This window comes from Neurospora hispaniola, assembly GCF_033458365.1.
Source record: "Neurospora hispaniola strain FGSC 10403 chromosome Unknown B0T23scaffold_1, whole genome shotgun sequence".
Taxonomy (NCBI): domain Eukaryota; kingdom Fungi; phylum Ascomycota; class Sordariomycetes; order Sordariales; family Sordariaceae; genus Neurospora; species Neurospora hispaniola.
The window spans coordinates 3,176,808-3,198,339 of NW_026944406.1; the positions used below are offsets into that span (position 1 = coordinate 3,176,808).

At 52.3% G+C, this 21,532-nt stretch overlaps 7 protein-coding genes across 7 annotated transcripts; 3 read left to right on the forward strand and 4 right to left on the reverse strand.

Annotated features, from left to right (window-relative positions):
• Positions 1-998: 998 nt before the first annotated feature.
• B0T23DRAFT_18590 (uncharacterized protein) lies at positions 999-3,104 on the forward strand. The gene has a single exon (XM_062833137.1). It carries the CDS (start codon positions 1,297-1,299, stop codon positions 2,956-2,958), a length of 1,662 nt encoding a protein of 553 aa, XP_062697144.1. The 5' UTR covers positions 999-1,296; the 3' UTR covers positions 2,959-3,104.
• Positions 3,105-3,983: 879 nt separating this feature from the next.
• B0T23DRAFT_18698 (uncharacterized protein) lies at positions 3,984-5,517 on the reverse strand. The gene is made up of 4 exons (XM_062833153.1): positions 5,475-5,517; positions 4,770-5,324; positions 4,352-4,499; positions 3,984-4,276 (listed from the first exon to the last, which is right to left on the reverse strand). Exons 2-4 carry the CDS (start codon positions 5,269-5,271, stop codon positions 4,225-4,227), a joined length of 702 nt encoding a protein of 233 aa, XP_062697145.1. The 5' UTR covers positions 5,272-5,324; positions 5,475-5,517; the 3' UTR covers positions 3,984-4,224.
• A 929-nt stretch (positions 5,518-6,446) lies between these two features.
• On the reverse strand, positions 6,447-7,957 carry B0T23DRAFT_18643 (uncharacterized protein). The gene is made up of 3 exons (XM_062833148.1): positions 7,514-7,957; positions 6,916-7,370; positions 6,447-6,849 (listed from the first exon to the last, which is right to left on the reverse strand). The coding sequence occupies exons 1-3, from the start codon at positions 7,583-7,585 to the stop codon at positions 6,558-6,560; spliced, it is 819 nt and encodes a 272-aa protein (XP_062697146.1). The 5' UTR covers positions 7,586-7,957; the 3' UTR covers positions 6,447-6,557.
• Positions 7,958-8,339: 382 nt separating this feature from the next.
• Positions 8,340-10,167, reverse strand: B0T23DRAFT_308047 (pyridoxal phosphate-dependent transferase; the record flags this gene model as incomplete). The annotated part of the gene is made up of 4 exons (XM_062834457.1): positions 8,340-8,381; positions 8,431-8,844; positions 8,931-9,052; positions 9,147-10,167. 4 exons carry the CDS (start codon positions 10,165-10,167, stop codon positions 8,340-8,342), a joined length of 1,599 nt encoding a protein of 532 aa, XP_062697147.1.
• A 2,013-nt stretch (positions 10,168-12,180) lies between these two features.
• On the forward strand, positions 12,181-14,116 carry B0T23DRAFT_370059 (S-adenosyl-L-methionine-dependent methyltransferase). Its single transcript, XM_062836569.1, has 6 exons — positions 12,181-12,672; positions 12,741-12,772; positions 12,874-12,953; positions 13,061-13,328; positions 13,397-13,862; positions 13,945-14,116. Exons 1-6 carry the CDS (start codon positions 12,577-12,579, stop codon positions 14,044-14,046), a joined length of 1,044 nt encoding a protein of 347 aa, XP_062697148.1. The 5' UTR covers positions 12,181-12,576; the 3' UTR covers positions 14,047-14,116.
• A 36-nt stretch (positions 14,117-14,152) lies between these two features.
• Positions 14,153-15,170, reverse strand: B0T23DRAFT_18826 (RmlC-like cupin domain-containing protein). The gene has a single exon (XM_062833176.1). The coding sequence runs from the start codon at positions 15,050-15,052 to the stop codon at positions 14,258-14,260; it is 795 nt and encodes a 264-aa protein (XP_062697149.1). The 5' UTR covers positions 15,053-15,170; the 3' UTR covers positions 14,153-14,257.
• A 1,644-nt stretch (positions 15,171-16,814) lies between these two features.
• B0T23DRAFT_18863 (uncharacterized protein) lies at positions 16,815-20,176 on the forward strand. The gene is made up of 4 exons (XM_062833185.1): positions 16,815-17,355; positions 17,447-17,463; positions 17,593-17,703; positions 17,802-20,176. The coding sequence occupies exons 1-4, from the start codon at positions 17,244-17,246 to the stop codon at positions 19,791-19,793; spliced, it is 2,232 nt and encodes a 743-aa protein (XP_062697150.1). The 5' UTR covers positions 16,815-17,243; the 3' UTR covers positions 19,794-20,176.
• Positions 20,177-21,532: the final 1,356 nt, after the last annotated feature.

Below are 21,532 nucleotides of genomic sequence, written 5' to 3' on the forward strand. Positions count from 1 at the left end.
TACGCTTGCGCCGCTGTCCATTTCTGTCGGGCCTGGTGGAATTAGTGAGTGAAGGAGGGCCGGAGATATCTGGCCCGGTGAGAGTAATGATCGGTGATACAATCAGGTCCACAATCAACTCAGATGGAAGTCGAAGGTGGGGAGGTGATAGCTGTAAGTAGCTTCAGTTCTTGTTGGTTTGGTTTGCCAGACGAGAAATTCAATCCCTGTGGTTTGATGACAAGCACCGTGAGCGTTGACGGCAAAAAAAAGTCACTGCAAGGACAGCGGCTACACTGGGGCGGCGTCAAAAGTGGGTCCATCTGGACGTGGCTTATCAGTGCCTATGTTTCTACCTTTTTATTTTGTGATGATCGCCATAAAGGACCTATCTTGGTTGACTTTCTTATTCAACTACCATGAGCTGTGTGTTTATTCTCCCCCATCTCACCAAGCTCTTGGAGGTTCAAGAAGGTGGTAGATTACACAAACGAGTACCGTTGGCCTGGACTCTCAAGTTAAGAGGTGCTCCGAGTTACGTACGAGAAGAGTGGGGCAAATCAACAGCAAGGTGCTGTTAGGGTTGCGGTTAGGGTTCACAGCGGTAACTGCTGTGCTGGCGATCAGGACACTCCGACACAGAGGCGCAGAGTTGGGACCCGGGGAGGGGTTCGCGCAGGAACACTGCATTTCACCTTTACAACCGTCTCCAGTTATATCCAGGATATGAACAAGTCAGAAATGTTTCACCCGAGAAGCATCCGTCTACTTTCCAAAATGCGAACAGGCGATTCTCTACCTGGGATTTTGCGTCTGTGAGCAGGCTTGTGCGACCCTCGGCCCGGGACCGCAAGGCCCCAACTTGTGTAAACATTCACGGGCATCCAAAGGCAAGCGCGTCTCCCGCCGGACTACCTACATAACTCTGCGTCGTCCTCTTCGTGTCAAGTTTGACCCAGCCTTTCATCCTTTCTCTGTCCTCCTCCTGTCCTTCCTCTTGGTGGGGCGCACCTCGGGTTCCCCTTGATACCACCGGGACTCTGTTCTGTAAGTGACTTGCAACTTTCACTGCTTCTCGTCCACACTGCAGCCATCTCAAACCCAGGACACTTTCAAACTACTGCCTTCAACTGCGGGGTTACCAAGGTTCAGTTACATCTACACTATTGCTTGGTATTCCCATCCATTGGAGTGGTATTTGGATACCTACCTCTAGCTGGCTGATGCCTCCTGCCTTGTTAGTCCTAGCAGGCTTTCATCGTGTGTTCATTTCTATCTGCCCGTCCATCATTCTCATTTGGTTTTCACCTCACCAACATGAGTACCGACAGCAACCAAAATAATCCCAAACGCGCTCCCTACGTCGTGCGCGAGACTCCAGTACCACTCCCCTCATACGCTGGTGTGCCCAACAGTCAGACCTCATCTGCAGCTCCAGCTCCAGCCCCAGCTTCAGCCCCAGCTCCGGCACAAAGCCAGCAACTCCAACAGTCAGGACCACTGAATGGTCAATTACTTCTAGATTCTGCTCTCCCAGCCGTGAAACCATCTATCGAACACGCAGATAATAGCAGCACAATGTCGTCGTCAGGCCGGCAACTTAGGAGTCGACGGCCAGCTCCTCCTCCACCCTCGGAGCCGCCTTCGAAGAAACGAAAAGCTACATCATCCCGAGCTGCTCCCGAGCCTCCCCAGGAAACAGTCCAACCCGTCTCACCACCCCTGCCACAGGAGGATGAAGGACAACCAAAAGCTACCCCTAAGCAAATGCCAATTCTAAGACCCCCTAGCCAAAGGGGTGGTACGTCGCCGCCACAGCACCCCGACGACATCTACCGTATGCCACCTCTCCCACCCTACCTCTCCGTCCAGCCGCGCATCTGTGAGCCGGCCGACAACTACCGGGGCTGGACCACCCCCTTAGAATTCAGCTACAAGATGAACGTGCACCCGCTCACCTTCTACGGCTCCTTCGACATCTGGTTCGAGCAGGTCCAAAAGATGGCCGAAGCTAGCAACTGTTCAATAGAGCTGAATACGCGCATCGGCAAGTTTCCCGACCCGGGCACCGTCGAGGCCTTCATCTGCCAGATGCGCTTCCTGAGCTGCTGGCGGATCCTACACGGCACCATCTCGGGCGCCTACTGGGCCTACATGCGCGTGCTGGGCTACAGCCGGATCCCAGTGTTTACGGGCGCGCCTGACGGGGGCAATGGCGAGCAATCCGGCGGGTGTCAGTGGCAGCCCCAGCCGAGCGACTGCGTCTACTTTGCCTTGGAGGTCAAGAAGCGCGTGACGGTGCCCAACTCGGAGCAGCAGCCGCGGTACCAGACCATGAGGATGGTGGAGGAGGTGCGGTCGGCCAAAGTGACGGACTACCCGAGCGTTCAGCAGTACAAGGAGGGCATGGCATGGCTAAAGGAGGTGTTGAATGGCATGATCCTCAAGGGTGACAGGCAGGTATGCGAGTCCATGTATGATCGGAAACCGGACTGGGCGCCGGAGTGGCCGGAAGTGCCAGCGGGCGGCGAGGTGGAACCTCCTTGGGCACTTAAAGGAAGCCCGTTACGAGCGGAGGATGCGTTCAGCGGTTCCAATGGATCAGCGGGAGTAGTAAGCAGTTCAAAAAACGCCGGCCACATCGGGCAACAACATCAACCTCAACAAGCACAATCAACCTTTCAAATTGACCCAAGACTTCAAGCAGGCCCTCCAGACCACCACCACCAACAACAACCAAACAACCACGCAATAGCCCGCCTAGCACCAATGAGCGCCTCTTCCAGTGACGGCGGCTACAGCTACGGCGGCGACGGATCAGTAGACTTTGCCAACAGCAGCAACAACCTAATCTTCATGGACGGCACAACCGCCAGTGCAGTCGCCGTCGCTGCCGCTGAAGCGCACGGCCTAGGCGTAGGCGGTCCTAGCAGAATCTTGCAGCAGCAGGAAAACAACGATAGCAACAACCAACAATAATGTGAAGAGCGATTTCAGCTAGTAGCGACGAAATGGCGAGCAAGGCACCGACAACGACAAGTTCCGTCGCTAACGTGTGGGGATAATCATTCGAATTGAGGGAAGAGAGGTGCCACTGGTACTGGTCAAAATCGGCGGGGCGGGGGAGGCGGGATTATAAGGCGAGAGTGACGGCGCAGCGATGACCTTGACGACCTCGAGGACGGCAGTGGACATGGCAACTGCATTTTTAACGAAGGAACATGACGCTATTTTGATTCTTGATTTTAGTGTAGGTACATGCTATGGGCGCTGGACATGGGCACAAGGACTGACAATGGGGTTAACGCCTTTTTTTTTCTTTTTTTTTTTTTTTTTGCTTCTTTTTTCTATTTTCGGGCTATCGGAAGGGGTGGCGGTGGAGCTAGGTCAGGAAGTCACGCATTCTATTTGGATGGATAGGCAAAATGGACGGAACAATTAGGCAAAGCGAAACGGGGTTTCAAACATGGAACTGGCGCGGAGTTTTCTTCGAAAGCAGTGATGTGTCTCGGGGCAATTGTCGTTCGTTTCGATGACCTGCCTGGGTATACGGACCCATCATGAATTATCAATGGCAGTACAGGTTTGGGTAGAAATAGCATACGTGGGATGGATCAGAGATGCATCAAACTTGAGGTTCTTCAGCCATGGCGAACGCCACGGCAAGAATGCAACTCGAGGTTTATGCAGACTGAAACGAGAAAATTTCGCTAGCACCTGCCTGAACGGCCTAATCCGAGGGACCTCGACAGGAATGACATGAAAAAGCAACGCAGAATGCATACGCTCAGTAGGCTCGAACTCGAATCCATTGTCAACTAACAACACACCCTAAGCCTGCGCTTTCTAATCCATCGTCCCTACTCCTTCGTTTGAAGCCGGTATTTGCCATAGTGTCCTGCTTCGGCGATGATGCTGGCTGGTCAACAAATAGGGACGGTGATGGTTGAGGCACTGGTTTGACATGGTCCTGCTCTGCTTGTTCGCCTTCTTGATCGCTTTCGTCTGGTGCTGGTCTTGTTCGTGGTGACGGTGATGAAGGTGCTGAATAATCGCAAAAAGATGATGAAAATGATGATGACGGAAAATGATCTTGCTCTTGTTCGTGCTCTTGCTTTGTACGCGATGGTGGTTCCGGAGTCCCTGGTGGTAAAAATAGAGATTGAGACGACCACGGTGGTTCTGGAGGATCCGAGCTCAGGGCAACCACTATGCAGTCCAAAATTTCTTCCTCCGACTCCTCCACTATTCCTTCTGTTTGTTCTTCTTCTCTGGACTCATTGCCCAAAGTCGACCACTAAGCGCTATCAATGGGGATGTCCTTCAAGTGGCGGTTAGTCACAAAGGGGTCGTGCAACAGGATGTTTCTTACAGGATGCCATTGAGTGAAAAGCTGCCTTGTGGGTTGCTAGTGCTCATACGAACCTCTTCACCAGTTGCTTCGATGTCACTAGGGTCCAAGCCATTCAAGGTCATATCTACGTCACCAAACGCATCCTTGAAGTTGTTGTTCTCGTCGCCTGAAATGAAGTCGGAAAAGTCAGAGAGGCATTCGCTCGCTAGCACTCTGGGTTTTCGGTGAAGTATGAGGAGAAGGGCATGGCACGGCATGACCCTATGGAGACATGAGATAGGAGTGAAAGAAATATGAAAAAGGATAGGTATTTTGGTCTTGGTATCTAAAGAAAACAAGAATGACACAGCGCAGCGCGAATGGGAAAGATGAAGACTCGCCGGAAACCGTGATAAGAGTTCAGATTGAGAGCCGAAAAGTGGCTACTTTTACTCACTTGCGGCCTCGTCGACGTCAGAGGCAGCATCAGAGGCAACCTTGTCGGCCTCATCCGCATCCTCCTCGTTGGCGACAGCCTCCTCGCCATCTTCCTCCTCAGCAGACTGCTCGGTCGCAGCCTTGGGGGGGCGGCCACGTCTGCCAGGTCCGCCCTTCTTGGGGGTAGCCTTCTTGGAGTTGGGAGTGGCAGCCTCGCTGACATCGGACTTGCGAGGACGACCACGGCCTCTGCCCGTGGAAGAGGGGGTGGCCTTAGGCGCACCAGCCTTCGCCTTGGCGGCAACGGGGGTGGCTGCAGACTTGGGAGGACGTCCGCGGCGAGAGACGGTGCTGGTAGCAGTCTTCTGAGGGGCCTTCTTCACACCACCGCTGCCCTTGGGCCTACCCCGGGGGCGACCAGAAGGCTTGGGTACGGTCTTCCTCTCAGACGGGTCCTTGGGGGGACGGCCGCGGCCGCGCTTGACGGGCTGCTCCTCAGATTGGGGCTTGGTGGGCGCCATATTAATTGAAGTAGATATGAATGCAATTGCGATCTACTCGAAAGTTCTTCTTGCTGTTTCCTCTTCAAACAGTTAGTTTTGGGTGATGCAACGTGAAAGGAGCGTCAGCAAAGCAAATGAAAATAAACCTGCCGACTGCGCAGGGTGGAGGTCGTGGATGAGGAAAATAAGGTGCAAATGCGAAAAGCAGCACGCGCACTTACCGAAAACAAAAAAAAATCGGCAAAAATGGCCACGATCCGGTTGCAACGAATATTGGGTGTATTCGTCAAGTTCTGATGGAGGAGAAGGAAGGCTGGGTGGTTTTTTGGTTATAGGAAAAAGAAATGATTTTTGTTTTGATTTATTTTGGACGGGGTCCAGGTGGTGCCGCAGGAGCAGGAGCGGGCTGGCCCAGCCAAAAGCGTGTGCTGTCACTTGACGCGACCTGGCCTGGACCCTTCCTCATGGGCGCGTCCCTTCCTTGTCCCGTCCCCTCAACAACAACCCCTTTCCGGGCAGGTTGGAACCGGGAACCTTGGTCCCCGTTCTGGGGTAATTCGAAGATGAACACCCATGTCATATTGTTCGTTGCGAGCACGAGAGCGTTTGCATGCCATGATCTTCGCCTAATTATACTAGGCTTTTGTATAGCCTTAACATTTGTTTGAAAGCACAGCGGTTATATCCATCAAATCGCATCACAGCGCTTGGTGTCTTTGCATGGGTCCGGTTCTTCCCCAAGACATGAACCTGTCTCGTACTTTCTCATATTTTTCCAATACACAACGTTGTTCCTTCCTTTCGCCTTCACTTTGTCTTCGCTCCTCCTGTTTCTGCCATCGATAACAGTTCGAACATGCGCGATGAGATCATCATAATTGGTTGTACCTCCGGTGCCGTAATCACATCAGTCGGCCCATGTATACCTAATAAATAGCCATTTCATATCTCATCGTCGTTGCGTTATGTGGTACAAATCTCTGCGTTTTCCCCTTGACTCCGTTATGAGCTGGTGTACTGCTTGCAGCGCTTCGCTGTTTCAACTTCAGAAGAATTTCGGCTCGCAAGATCCCATCTCTCATCGTATCACCAGCTTCCTGTGTCCCGCCGAAATGTTGAGCCCAGCACTAGACCAATCTTACAAAATTTTGGCAGGAAGGGAGCTGCCTGCTGGCGGTTCACATAACCACCAGCTCCCGGTATATAAAGACATAAAGAGAACAGGATCGATCCAATGTAATTAGATGTCTATAAAGGGTGTGTTTACGCGAAAACTGCAAAGAAGGTTGTTGCAGTCCCCCCGTTCATTGATCACCACCTTTCTTGGCCTTGGCGCTGGCACCGCTCTTGACGCGGCGGGCAACGGGGCGGTTGAGATGGTGCGAGGGAATCCAGCTCTCGTCAAAGTTCTTCTCGCCGCCAGAGGTGGCACCGGCCGACTCGGAACCAGACAAGGGCTCGGAAACTTCGACCTTCTTGACCTTAGGGGCCTTGGTCTTCTTAACAGCCTGGGGGAAGAGAGCCTCGATCCAGGTCTTGTAGACGAAGTAGAGGGTAGCGCCGAAGACACCGGTCAAGAAGAGGTAGAGGAAAATGCTACGGAAGAAGTAGGTCAGTACCAATGTTCGTCATTTCTGTGGTTCAGGGCCTAAGAACACTCACATCTGGGGGTCGAAGATGCTGGTGGGGGCCTCAACAATGCTGGCGGTGCCGTTGTGCAGCTGGATCTCAAAAACCTCGCCGGCGGGGTTGGTGACGACGGCAAGAAGCTCGACAACGACATCCTGGGGCATCATATCCAAGACAAAGTTGTAAGGGAGAGTCTGCTTCTCGCCAGCCGGAATCTCGATCTGGAACCGAGTGGCGGTTAAGTTGCGCACAATCTGGGCGTAGACAGGCGCGTCCTCGGGCAGGGGGCGAGTGGTCTTGAGGGCACCGCCAACGAAGGCGACCTGGATAGGGCCATCCTCCTGGTTGGTAATATCGATGAGGGCCTTGGTGACCTTGCCGTTTACGAGTTTGACGCCAAAAATGTCGGCATCGGGGAAGGTAGTCTCGATATCGGCCTTCAGCTCGGGCTGCGAGACGGGAGCCGCAGTCGAATCATCGCCGAATGTCTGTAATAAGCTCTGGTGGTTAGCAGGTGAAATGACGGGGAAGCGGGGAGAAGCTGTGATGCGGTCATGACTACCTAGCTGACTAGCTAGCGAGAGGTAGCTGTTCCCGACGAGAACACAACTGGGAAGGGACCTGAGCTCACCTCTTCTTGTGCGAAGACAGAGACGGCGCGGAGAGCGAGCAGGGCGAGAGAGCACCACCTGAAGTTGACCATGATGATTGACGTTGGGGGGAAACCGGGGAAGCAAGGAGATAGGAAATGGGTTTGACGAAGCGAAGAAAGGAGGAAGCAGAAGGGAAGTGGAATTCAAGGCCAAATATCTATTCTAGAAGCGTGAGGTGTCCCAAAGGCGGCGAACACTGGCCTCAGCCAGGGAGCGACCTAAGCTCCAGCGGACTGGGGACGACCTGAGCGGCGGGGGGACAAAAGTGCGGGTCCTCTTGGCTGCCAAGACGCGACTCTGACGAACGGGAAAAAAGTGTTGGCAACCAGTCTGCAATGTGGCCTCGACCTTCCCGTCTTTTGCCAACCCCTGCGTCACGCCTCGCTAGCTCCCACCAGTAGCTGCTAGATATGCATATATCAAGATCTCGCTGGTAAAAAGCTTCAATTGGCGCATATCGGAGCTTTCAGAGCTTCCACTGTTCCACAGCTTCCCCGGAGACAGGGCCCAGGGCGGGGGGCAGATCAGAGAGAACCCCCGGAAAAGTCGGGGCTTCGTCAAAAGACACGAGCTACTCAACAAAGTGAATACATAGTTCGTGCTGTCCAATGTTCGCGTTCCAATAATTGTTCTTCCTTCTTTTTTTCTTCGGTTTTAGCAGCAGGGTCAAGTGACTAGGTTTGCAAACCTGCCCGTTATGACGCTGCTCAACCGCTGACTTTTTTGCTTAGAGGGATATTTTAACGCATTGACCAAGGCTCACAACAGATGGAAGAGATTGCTATAGCGAGTTCAACACCAACTTCACAGCCGCCAGATCTTCTTCAACATCAACCCTCCAACTTCCTACAGCAATCCGTACCGCATTCTCGCCATTCCACTTTGTTGGACTCACATACATCCTCCTTGTCTCATTGATTTTCCCTACCAAGGCCTCATTAAGGTCGGGATTCTTTGCCTTGAACAAGACGATGACGTGCGTGCATTCGATATCAGCTGTTTCATCGGGCAGCAAATCGTACTTGTCCGAGTCCCGGATGAAGGCGGCAATTCTTCGCGCTAGGTCGACCATCCTCGCCAGCATTTTGCCCATGTTATCGCGGCCGAGATGCACGAGTAGAGCATATACAGGAAGGGCACGGAACCGTCGCGAGTTTTCAAGGCCTACGTGTAAGGGGCTTTGAATGTCGGTGGTGGTACCAGATCTTGACGTTGATGCTACTGGCGCTAGGTATGCCGCGTTAGGGTTTTGGAAGACATGGCTCATAACTTCCGGACTGCTGCAGAAGAAGATGCCGTTATCATAGGGCTATCAAGACTCGATGTTAGACATGGGTTGGGTAAAGATCCCTGGAAGGTTGAGAACTCTCGAGAAGGTGATCGACGAAGACTTACCACGTTTAGCAACTTGTGACCATCAGCAGCTATACTGTCCGCCAACTCCAAGCCAGCAGTCCTCTCAAACAGTTTGGCGAACCTCTCAGTCTTGGGAAGAGCGCGAGCAAATATGCCGAATGCTTTTACACATTACCACCGCCGTCAGCATCACTCTCACCCTATCCGTCCTTGTAGGGAAGCCTTCAACTGAGGGGGTGCTTAGCAGTAACTCACCTCCATCCACGTGGATCCACGCCTTGTATCGATCGGCCAACTGCCTCAGCTCTTTCATGGTTTCGCCAGTCGTCCCAAACTGCCCGGTGTTTACCTCTCCGGCGCTCACCACGATAATGTTCGCCACATCCTCGCGCTTCAATTCCCGCTCCACGGCTTCCAAGTCCAATAACCAAGGGGCATCCGCGAGCCCCAAATCCCTAACCGCCGCTCTCCCCAACCCCACGACACTCGCCGCCTTGTAAAGGGATGAGTGGCCCTTGCTCGTCAAAACCTGTACTTCCTTTACGCCCGCCGCCATACACGCAGCCAAGAGCCCTAGCTCGCCTACTCCTCCGCTCTTTTTTGCGTATTCGGGCAGCCTTGCAGAGATGACCGCCTCCCGACCGCATGCAAGGCCCATGATATTGCTTGCCGTTGCTCCAGTCGTGAAAGTTTTTCCATGGAACCCATCCAAATCCAAGAGCGAGCGGAGCATCGAAAGAGCGTGATGCTCCACAACGGTGCTTATGGAATGAGTCGAAGGCATGTGAACCTGGACATTCTGATCCAGTGCCGTAACCACATTATCAGCAGCCTGCGCCACGGGGTGGACACCCCCCGTCACGAATCCGTAGTAGCGCGAGGAAAGCGCCTGCGAGTTGAGAGCGGGCACGATATCAGCCAAGATGTGCGTAAGTGTCGAGTAGAACTCCTTGCCGTCGCCGGCGAAGCCCGAGTTCTGTGGTGGCTCGCCGCCAGAGTAGATGGACGAATCGCGGCAGTAGTTTTCTACCCAGGCTTCGGCGTGAGCCAGGTCTTCCGGGCGAGGCGTGACACAGAGGTTGGGGTCAAAGGTTTGCGTGAGGATTTGGAGAACAGTGTAGTTGACCACCAGCTTCTTGACGTCGTTCAGCCTCTCGGTTCCCTGATTGACGGGACAGAACTCGTCGAGGAGTTCGGAAATCCTGCTTTCTAGTGGCTTGAGGATCTGGTCCACGTAGGTGGGCTGCATATGATCCGGTAGAGGTGTGCTTGCCATGATCGATTTGATTTCCTGGTGATGGGTCGGCTCGTTCCGGTTTGATGATTGGCTTGGAATCAATTTCAGCACAAGCTTGTCGGTGCAATGGCGTGCATGAATGGCATCGATGTCTCTACTTATATGTTGGCTTGATGGTGCTGGACGAATTTTGAACGCTACCGATACCGTAAGGAATACTTGGCTTTCAAAGGGACTTGATGGAATCCGACGCTGAGTCACCGCTTGCGAGCATGACGATACCTAGGTACCTACTTTTTCTTACCTTCGCCTCGTGAACAAGTGATCAATCCAGTGGCCCCCTCCTTCTTCAGCATATGTTTTTTTTCAGCGGTCATGGATACACTTGAGAGGGTTGAGACTGGTCCGATCGATTTCACGGTTTCACCAAAAGTGAGTCTAGGTAGAGGCAAACCAAACTATCTGTACAGGTCTACTGGGAGCCCGCATTGCCAGTTGGTATACCCGAACACTTCATAGAAGCAAGAGGTTTCCGCTTTCTCGGGTCCCTGGTGCTAGTGCCGCAGTACTGGGTCGGGTAGGGTGCTCTTGAATCACCTTTTTGTCTACTGTACATGTATCCAGGCGATGATAGGAGACATATTTCCTCCCCAGTAGGGCGTTTACCCACTATCACATGCGAACTCGAGGCTGGACCGGGTTCGTGGAAGATTGAAAGTCGGGGTCCAGTTGGAGCCACCATTGCCCACCAGAGTGATCAACAACAACGGCCCTTGTCTTCGGGGAGGAGCCAACGAAAATGCAGTGGTGGTCCGGGATTTGGATGTAGATAGTTAGGTACTGTACCTGACCTTTCCGCTTCCAGGTAATGCACCGATGGGTTCTTTCACTGATTTGCGGTGCTTTGAGATGAGCGATTCCTGATGGTCAGCATTCACATGCGTTAGTTCTTGGCTTGCCAGGCGTCTTATTTACCAAAATCATGATCTCTCGAGGTGGCTCTGATGATATCTGTCCGAGCCGACGTCTTTGTGCCCTTGCGAATCAGTATAGATCAGGACATATGTACAGTAACATGCGTAAAGGGCCAAAACGACTGCGGAAGATAATGATCAGTTCACAAGGTAGGAGGGGAAGATGAGGGGACAAGCGAATGATGTGCATTCCTTCCATTGGACAGGGTGTCTGGCCTGCGCCGCCGTATCGATAACGGCGATAGAGGTACACCTAAGCGCCCCGTCCCGTCCCTAGGGGCATTTTCCGCACTCAATTTCAGGACATGCCGGCTACAACTTTTCTTCCCCTCGCGAATGCCTTTTATTGTTTTGCTCTTCAAACACCTCAAGAGGTTCAGAAAACGCGAGTATCCAATTTAACAAATCCCGTATCACCATAGATGACTGCCTCTAACTGTTCGAAAACTTGCGCTTGGCGAGACAACCTACCCTCTCGAACTATTCAGACCACGTTGTCCACGACTTGCAGACAAAGTCGCAGCCATCCCACCCACAAAGATGCATCGTAGGCCTACCAATGCCGCTGCAGATGTGTTTCATTTATGCTTCTCCCTTACAGCCGGCATATGCTGCCCGGGGGGTATGAGCTGGAGAGGACAACAATGCGGAATGGACGACACAACTTGGGAGGCCCTTCTTGGACCGTCTCCATCTCTAATGTGCGCCATCCTAGACAGTTGACACTATATTCACTCTCGTCTCGGACTGATCTGATATGTCTCTGTCCTTCGCTGGATACTATGCACGGCGTTGAGGCCAGGCCAGACATGTATCCATTCTCACCCTCAGACACTCACCTCTTCTCTGGGTTCACGATGCCAGGGGTCTAGCGCCCTGAAAAGACCGGCCCTGGAGAAGAGTCCGTGGGGAACTTCTCTTGCATGGTTCTAGACGCTTCATCCCGCGGATTCATGCCTCATTGGGCTTCGTGCACAATGGTACCATTGGTACTGAATACGCCGAGTACGTCGAATGGTACCCTCCATGCCCCCCCCCCCCCCAGTGCCTCCCGTGCCTTTGTACGCACCAGACTGCTGGGTCCGTTCCACCCCATTCCCACCCCAGACACTTGACTCGCCTCCATCAACACCCTCGGAAAGCGGTGGACGTCGATGCTTCCCGGTGCTTGGTCCCGTCGATAGGGTTGACCCAGATTGCTGGGACGCCCTCGAGCTTCCCAAAATTTCTCGGAAACTTTGCTTCCCTTCCTAGTTTCGTCTACCGTGTGCCACCTAATCGGTACCGCCCAAAGTCGTCCTTTCGACTTTAGGGTGGCATATATTTACACATGTCTTTTCTTCTCTGCTCCTGCAAACTCTGTTTTACCTTCTTCTTCTTCTCCTCTTCTTCTGCCCTTTCGATTCACTTCCTTTGAAGCCTTGTTGTGTCGAGCATCCATCCATTGTTATGAACCCCGTAGCCACCTACAACCATGAACTTCCTACCGAGCAACAACGGTGGTTGCAACGGGTTCCAATTCACCTTTGAGACTTACCTAGACTCCTCTTCACGAAAAATTGAGGTTGACGTTAGTATCATGACGGACCGACGTTCCTGGGATTCAAACACAAACAAACTGACACTCGTTATATGCAGTCGGATCTCTCTAGCTCTAGCCGTGACATATAGTACATCTCACTCCCCTACATTACCCATGAATGAGACCTTGTCTCTTGGGGTCATCAGCAAATCTTCACATGTTATCCTCTCTAACGCATTACAACTGAAGTGACTCCGTTTCTCTTTCAGAGAGCATCTCCAAGTACGAGGAACAATTTGGGAGAACGTACCATTCTTATCGCGCGGGGTGTAAGTTTTGCATCTCGTTGTGGGGATTCTCGGACTTCATTGCAAATTCACCCAGTGCACAGCTCGCACCAAACAGTTGCTGACCTGAAAAAAAAACATTCTCATAGCTTACCACTACCCCAATGACCCTACCGAAACTGAGCGTCTAGATGATCAATATGAAATTGCTAAGGAGTTGATGGAGGGTCGCAACTACTTTGCCCCCTTCTCCCGCAAAAATCCTCCAAGAAAGGTGTTGGACATCGGTACGGGTACGGGCACATGGGCCATCGACATGGGCGATGAGTTCCCCGAGGCTGAGATTATCGGGACCGACCTCTCGCCTGTTCAGCCTGATCTCGTCCCACCAAACGTCCGGTTTTTTGTGGAAGATTCGTCAGTATCTTGTTGACCAAATGTCCAATTACTCTTTTCGAACATCAACACTAATCGGCCCCAACCAGATCCGAAGAATGGATATATGCCCCCAACCACTTCGATTACATCCACACCCGATACACTCTCGGTTGCTGGAAAGATATGAAGTCTCAGATCGTCCAACGGGCATTTGACCACCTAAAGCCGGGCGGGTGGCTCGAGTGCCAGGAGCTCAACATGCTCCCTGTTTGCGACGATGGCAGCATGACAGACGACTACAAGCTGCTGCAATGGGCTCGAGATATGGACGATGCATCCAGGGCTGCAGACCGACAGCTGGTCATTGGTGACGATATCAAGAGGTGGCTGGAGGAGGTTGGGTTCGTGGACGTGCAGCAGATAGTGTTGAAATTACCGGTGGGTGGATGGGCCAAGGAGCCACGGCTCAAACACCTCGGAATGCTATGGCAGAGGAATCTATCGGGCGGACTGAGTGGGCTAAGTGTTGGGTTATTGCATCGTTTCGGTGGAAAGACGACAGAACAGGTTGAGGTGAGTTTCCCGTCTTGTCCATTTAGTGTGTCAAGGTCAGTGAAGCACTTTGTCACTGACATATGGGTTCATGAAACAACAGGTCGACCTGGTGGGCGTGCGGAACTCCATGTTCGACAGAAATGTCCATGCATACATGAAGATCCATGTCGTCTGGGGCCGAAAACCGGATGGCATCTCATGAGTTAGGTATATCAAAAGGCACCAAGATGAAAGAAAGCACGAAAGGTCTCACAACGGATTTGTTTACCGCTACCATCCATCAATTCCTGTGGCTTCATTCAACACGAGTGACTCTGAGACAAAGACGTCTCTCTTCCAACTTCAATTATCCAAAAGTCTGTCTGCCCACCCAACACTCTCCCCATCTTCGCCCAAAACTCACTCCGCACTCCTCACTGCTCCTCCTTAACCAGCCACTCCAACTGCCTAATCTTCTCCTCATCCCCCTCCATCAACATCTCCAACCCCTTCCGATCCAAAAAATCATGATCAAAGACCTCCCATCCCGGCACCGTCGTCTCCGAAATAAAAATCATCTCCTCGTCCCCATCCCTTTTGCCTCCATCCTCATCCTCTAGAGGCAAAACAAAAGTCCCCTTATACTTCCCCCCCTCCACAATCCACTGCACCCTCTCTCCCTTTTTCACATTCTTCCCCACCACAAAACTCTCCACCCTACACGGCTTTTCATCCGCGTGCAAGATCACGTACCTGCCCCTCCCGCGATGCAGCGTGTGAATGATCCGTCCCCTGTTCCGGTGTAGATATCCCTTTGGCGATCCACCTTGTCGTCCATCACCACCATTGGCTCCCGTTAGGAGGTAGTAAATGGTTGTTGAAGCATTCCTCAGCTTCGGGTCAAAGCCAGGACGGTAGTAGGAGTTTGGGTCGAAATTATCCGTTGAAGAACCCTGGTTAGGATCGGAACAAGAAAAGGTGGTGGCAGGATACAGAGGAAAAGGAGAGGGAATCTTGAGCGGGTTCCGATCGGTTTCGGCCATGTAACCGCCCTCGACAAAGGCAGTAAGGGAGAGGCTGGCGATGATGGATTGGATTGAGGCTGGCTCGAGAGAGGCGTCGGGGAGGGTTTGGGGGGCGGTGATGACGGAGGGCGGAGGTGGGGGAAAGAGGACGCTGTCCGTGGTGTTGTAGGAGCCGGAGCCGGGGGCGGAAGAGGATCTGGCCATGGCGAGTGTGGGGGGGTTGAGGGTTGTTGCTTGGAGGAAAGTTGAGTGTCGAGTTGATGAGTTTCTTGAGTTGTCCTAGCCGATGAGAAGCTTGATATATGTTGTTATGCGGGGCGTAGGCGTTATGAGGTTCTCGTCATTTTATGTTGTCCACGTAACTTTTGGTCGAAACTTCCGTTCCGTCCGTATGAACTGGGTCTCCCTGGTTTGGGTAGGAGCGGAAAAATTGTTGGCGTCAAGCAGGGAAGCTGAGGTAAGGAAAAGTTGCTGGCGCTTTCAGAGGGATGACGACGGGAGCATAGACTAGGAATATATAGATTGCAAATGTTAAAAGTCGTGTGATTGGACATGCATTGTCATCATTGTTGGATGCAAGAGCGTAGCAGAAATCCGCAATATCTTGAATCGGCGATTTGACATGTTGGCCGGTGTCTTGGTGAATGTGTAAGTGGTACCTAGATATTGCTGGAGAGTGGGGCCGACTTATCGGGCGATAGGCGGGCAAGGCAGGTCTTACGGGTGTGGAAGCGTTGGTGATGATGTAGATGCACCACAATTCGTGTCCTGCGACGCCATGATTGGCGAGACGTCTGCCGCACCGTGTTTTAAAGAGTCACGGTCAGTCGGTTACTGGTAGGTTTGAAGTCTGGGTTAGTTTTTATTGTGATAAACTGCAGTTTCAATAGTGGTTTACTATACATTCCAGCCCGGGTTTATGTATTAGTCTGGTACAAAAAAGCCAAAAGCCTTACTGACTTCATTTCTATCGGATGGACGCTGTAAGGTTAATTTCCTAGGTCTTCCAGTCTCAAAGGCTTTGAGGATTACAGAGAGAACCTAAGAGGACGCCCATAAGAGGCTCCTGTGGCGTCCTAAACCCTTGTTATTGTCCCATATCGCTTCAAACAGGGACAGTTCCCTTTCTCTTATAGAAGGCTGATGAGAGCACAGAACATCGTCTGTCCAGCCTACGGTAGGTAAGTAGTCAAAAGACTAGACTAATTAATTAACAAGCCAGTAGTGAACTGTACACACAGGCAGCCATACTGGCACCGTTGGCTAACATGAGGGAGGGTCACATATCCCTAACCCTCGAAGTACGTTCAGCATCACAACGAGACCTGATTTCAACCCTGATAAGCTGTTGTTTCCATATCTCAGGGACCAGACCTTCTTTCTTTCTCTTTTTTTTCCATTGGTCAAGGCAACGGAAAACAACAGCAAGCGATCCGGTGCAACAGCAATGGTTTTTAAGGCCAATACGGGTAGCTGGGATATACTAGCGTCGGTAGGGTTCTGGGAAAAGGGGTCATCACAGCTGGCAAGGGGGCTGCCCTTGGCTGGGGACATTCCACTTATTCTTTATCTTTACACATTGGAGACAGAACACGGACGGATATGATACCTTGAGGGAGATGGAACCCCTCTTCTTGCTTGCTTCCTTGGCGGGCAGTGCTAAACTGAAAATGGTTGGAGGATCAGCCATGATTATTTGGCTTTATAGGGGTGCCCAGCAGAGGACGTGAGCACCTCGGCGGATCGCCAGGGTGAGTCTTGGGTGATTTCGAGTGACAGATGTACCAAGTATACGAAAAGGTCGAGACATGGAAAGGACCTGGATAACCTCCAACGTCATGAACAGAAAAGCAGCTGGCTGTGTTGTTGACATCACCCTTCCCTTCCCAGGGCCGCCCTAACACTCTACGCACCTATGCCCGTTCATTCGAGTCCACTTAGGTCCTAGCACTCCTACGTCTCTACAAGTAGACGGAGACACAAATACCTACTTGTACCCGCCGGGCCGTCCGACCTTATTTCCAACCTAAGTCCAGTCCGGGTCCCAATTGGCGTCACAACCTAACCCCTGTCAACCCAGTCCACCAGCCTGGACGCTCGCTGGTTTTAGCGGCTCGCTCCCGAGTCCCAACCTTCCATCCGACGGGTCCATCATCCATCCAAGTAATCCTACAACACTTTTCACGCTTCACCTCATCTTCGCACTCTGCGATCCAAACCACATCATTCCCGTCCAACCGACCCGGCCCAAACCTACCGCGACTCCCAACACCCATCGCCAACCCGCCCGAACAATCCAACCCTTCTGGAACAGGACAGTCTACCGACACCTTACGCGCCACCCATTGGGTAGTCCGAACCAACTGTCCCGCCTGGTCTCGTGTCCTCGCGCGACATGTCGGGAACAATGAGCAAGCGCCAACAGGCGCGCAACGAAAAGGTGCTCCACGAACTCGCCCAAGCTCCCGGCAACAATGTTTGTGCCGACTGTTCGGCACGGAATCCAAGTTTGTTTCCCCAATTGCCTGCCATGATGGCTTCATCCCATTCCCTCCGCCCTTCGCTTCAGACGACCGACTAACCCATCTTCCTCCACAGCTTGGGCATCATGGAGCGTACGTCTACATATTACCCCCTCCTTGTGGTCTTGATCCGTACAACAGCAGTTCTGTGCCCGATTCTCCGTCCAGCCACATGATCTCCCCCCACGCGCACGACTTTGCTAATAGTATTCTGCTCTTCAGTTGGGAATCTTCCTGTGTATGCGGTGCGCCACTATCCACCGCAAGTTGGGCACCCACATCTCCAAGGTCAAGTCATTGAGCATGGATAGTTGGTCCAACGAGCAAGTCGAGGTATGCACATATGCGATGCCCACGTTATGCTCCTCCCTCTCCCCCTCCCCCCCCCCCCCGCCCTTTGCATGGACGCTCACTCTTCTCTCGCGCTTCAGAACATGAAAAAGGTTGGCAACATTGCCTCCAACAAGACATACAACCCCGACAACAAAAAGCCGCCGATACCGGTCGACGCCGACGAGGTGGATCCTGCGATGGAGAGGTTCATTCGCCAAAAATACATGCAGCGATCCCTGGCGGGCGCCAAGAAGCACAACACCGGCAGCACATCATCTGACGAAACACCCCCTCCGCTCCCCCCGAAAACCGGCAATCGATTTGGCTTGAGGTCGGCGTCATCCATATTCCCACTTGGCTCGAAGAAGAAACACGATACGGGCAGGTCGGCCTCTCCTGGGCCACGGAGTCCAGCATCCCCTCGGAGCAATGGAGGCTTTGGGGCAACGGTTCGATTCGAGAGCGACGACGCCGACGAAACCGAGATCAAACTATCCAAGCTGCGGGATATGGGCTTTAAAGATGAGCAAAGGAATGCCATGGTTCTTAAGGGGGTCGGCGGAAATTTGGAAAAGACAATCGAGGCGTTGGTTAGGCTGGGAGAGGGAAGCGAGGCACGAACACCGCTCAACCTAAACAAGAAGCAGACACCCACGACCTCTAGCCAGAGTTTGGCGCCATCGACAGCCAGCCAGGACGCGGCTCGCGGACGACCGATTAGCCCGGCCAGCACAAACCCGTTCGATATGCTTGACCAAGCACCACTACCCCCCCAGCCATTGTCCACTCAATCGACAGGCACGCTACAAAATAGAAACCCTTATAATATGACTACCACAAATCCCTTTGGCGTACCCCAGCAGACGGTCCCTCAGCAACAGCAACCCCAGCAGCAACAGGCCATGTCTGCCTTCGATCAAGCTTTCCAGAACCTCTCGCTTGCTCCTCCGTCTCAGCCGCTTTTCCCTCATCATACAGGTGGACTCGTTGCTACTCAGCAGCAGAATCTTCCAGCGGGATATCAGCAACCCCAGATGACAGGGCCGGCTCAGCAGCACTATTCATCGATTGCTCTAACCAGCAGCCAGACTTTCCCCCTGACGTCGCAAACTACCGGAGGTGGCTATAACCCATTCTTCCATAATCAACAACAGCAACAGCAGCCTCAGACCCAGTACCAGTCCCAACTAATTCAGCAACCAATGACCATTAATACGACAGGTTACGCTGGTAGCTATGCAAACAACCCTTTTGCCAAGTCACCAACAAGGTTGCAGTCACCTACCCTCACCCAAATACCTGAGCAGTCGCAACAGAGCTTCTACGCTGGCGCACAAGCTCAGGCTCCTGCCGCCATGCCTCTGAACATGCAACAGACAGGAAACAATCCCTTTTTCAACCAGGCCATGGGTGGAATGCCCCAGCAGCAGCCACAACAGGTACCTCAACAATACGGGCTCGCACCACAGTACCAGGCACAAGGTCAGGCTCAGGGACAGATGCAAATGCAAACTTCCCAAGTACTCCAGATGCCTCAGATGCCCCAGACGCAGCAAGGCGGATATGCGCCACAGCAACATCAACCACAGCAGCAACAACAACAACAACAGCAACAGCAGTATCAGCAACAATACCAACCTCAGCGACCCGACAAGGCGTCCATTTTGGCTTTGTATAACTATCCACAGCTTGCCCCTCAACCGCCCCAGGCGCAACAGCAGAACCCGGCTCAGGTTCAAGGCCAGCAGCCTTTCGCGCAAGCTGGATCAGCCAACGGGGCCTTTTCTCCGCAGGGACATTCTCAACAGCAGCAGCAGCAGCAGCAGGCGCAACAACAACAACAGCAGCAACAACAACAACAACACCAGGTACAGCAGCTACAGAACCAAGGAGCAGGAAGTCAAATGGCGGGAAGCAAAAACCCATTCATGAGCGCAGGTGGAACGGCTCAGGGACAACAGCAAAACATGGCGGCACCCAAGGCATACAACGTCAGCAGGGAAAGCGTAATGGCCTTGGGGATGGAATGGACAAATGGGAGGCATAGTCCAGATGCCTTTGCTAATCTGAGCGCGAGAAGCGGGCATTGAGTGGACATGTATTCTCCGCTCCAGTAAAGGGGAAGGTTGGCTCAGCTCAGTTGCTGTTAGGTGGGGCTATAGTTCGCGTTTCTTGTGTGGTAATTGATTTAAGTACATCTTGTTTTGGGAATGAGCACAGCATCTATGATTCATCATCCTTGTACATGCTCACTTTTGCCACCGGTCAATATGTCGCCTTACTGCGTCTACCCAGCACTGCTATGGTCATTTATTAACGTAGCGGCGTCATTGTCTACTTATCTTTCATACCTCCTACTGTTTTAATACTCTTCGGTTTTCAGGGATGCGTGAGAGATAGTGGTCAAGGGGGGTTGGATTAGGTCAGAATTCTGAGCAACAAGTTATTGGTGCCTACCTCTACATAATATAGGCTCACCCTGCTGTGACTTGGCACTGGGTCGGTAGTGACTCTGCACCCAACCGATTGATCCATGTAATTTTCTGTACAATGAATGGGACGTGTACCTGCTGCCCATATCCGCTATACATTAAAATCTCAATATTTCTCTCGCGCAAAATCACTCTTTCCGCAACTGCACTGAATTGCAGTTGTCACCACTGAACCACTCCAGCGTATAACGTCTGGAAGAACCTGAAGCTTTCTGGCGATATTTAGGACCGGTCCTGGCACGCCATTTCTCTATTCTCCACGTTTTACCCATGCTTGGTTTGCGTCTCCTCGAGCTATTACCAGATGTTCAAGTCACATCAATGATGCCAAGTTTTTCACTGATTCTTGGAATCAAACAGATTCGCCGTGGGAGTATCCGTTAATACAGGGAGGCACACACAGCCACAGAGGATTATTCGGGGATATACTACGTTGAGCATCACCTCGCCGGCCACAGCCGCCGTCAACAATGTTTCTCTGGCAGTCATGGATGACTTCAAGCTGACTGCTGCGTCATTTCGGCGGCCCAACCCTTCATTTATAAAAGCGTCCCAGTAAGCTGTGCAAACAAGCTATGCATCCTTCACCAAGCATCGCCATTGGCTTTGCTGAGCCGTTCAACACCATCTCGCGAGCCCGCCAATAAAATATTGGCAGAGTTGTAGAAGTGGCCATATGGTATCACCAAGAAAGCCCGCTGTTACCTGTTCTGGCGCCCACACTCCTGCCACACTCCTCACCCAAGTGCCGACACAGAGAGGATTTACCAGCTACTGATTGCTAGCATTGCAGGTCGTTGACAATTGACACACGTCGTTGCTTTTTCTGGCAGGTAAACGCCCAAGTCAACATGGCCACCATTCAGAGAAGAGAGGCTTAAGAGCAACACAGGCCTGGCACATTGTATTATGTGAGCGTGCTGCAGTCAGCGGCAGGCATCAAGATATTCGGTAAGTCCAGGAAACGGCCGTGACTGCATCACCACTGTACACAACACAGCTTTCATCCTTGCTTTCCTCATGCTTGTCTCTCCCTTTTCATTCTTCTATCACCGTGCTATCCAGTCGGTTTCCGGTTGCAAAGTTGCACGGATAGGGTTGTCGTTGTCTCACTCGTACCCGGATAGTGATGTGGCGGCTTCATCTGTTATTCATAGTTGTTCGTCCTCCTCCCGCTATGGTCACTTGCATGCAATATATTCCGTCACGTCCACCACGTCGGCAATTGACAAAGAACATAATATAACATATTTGCAAGTTGGGTTGTTGCCGAACATGAAACTAGGGATATGTCTTTTCCAAACTACCTTCTAGTCTTCCAACCACCGGTTGGTTGG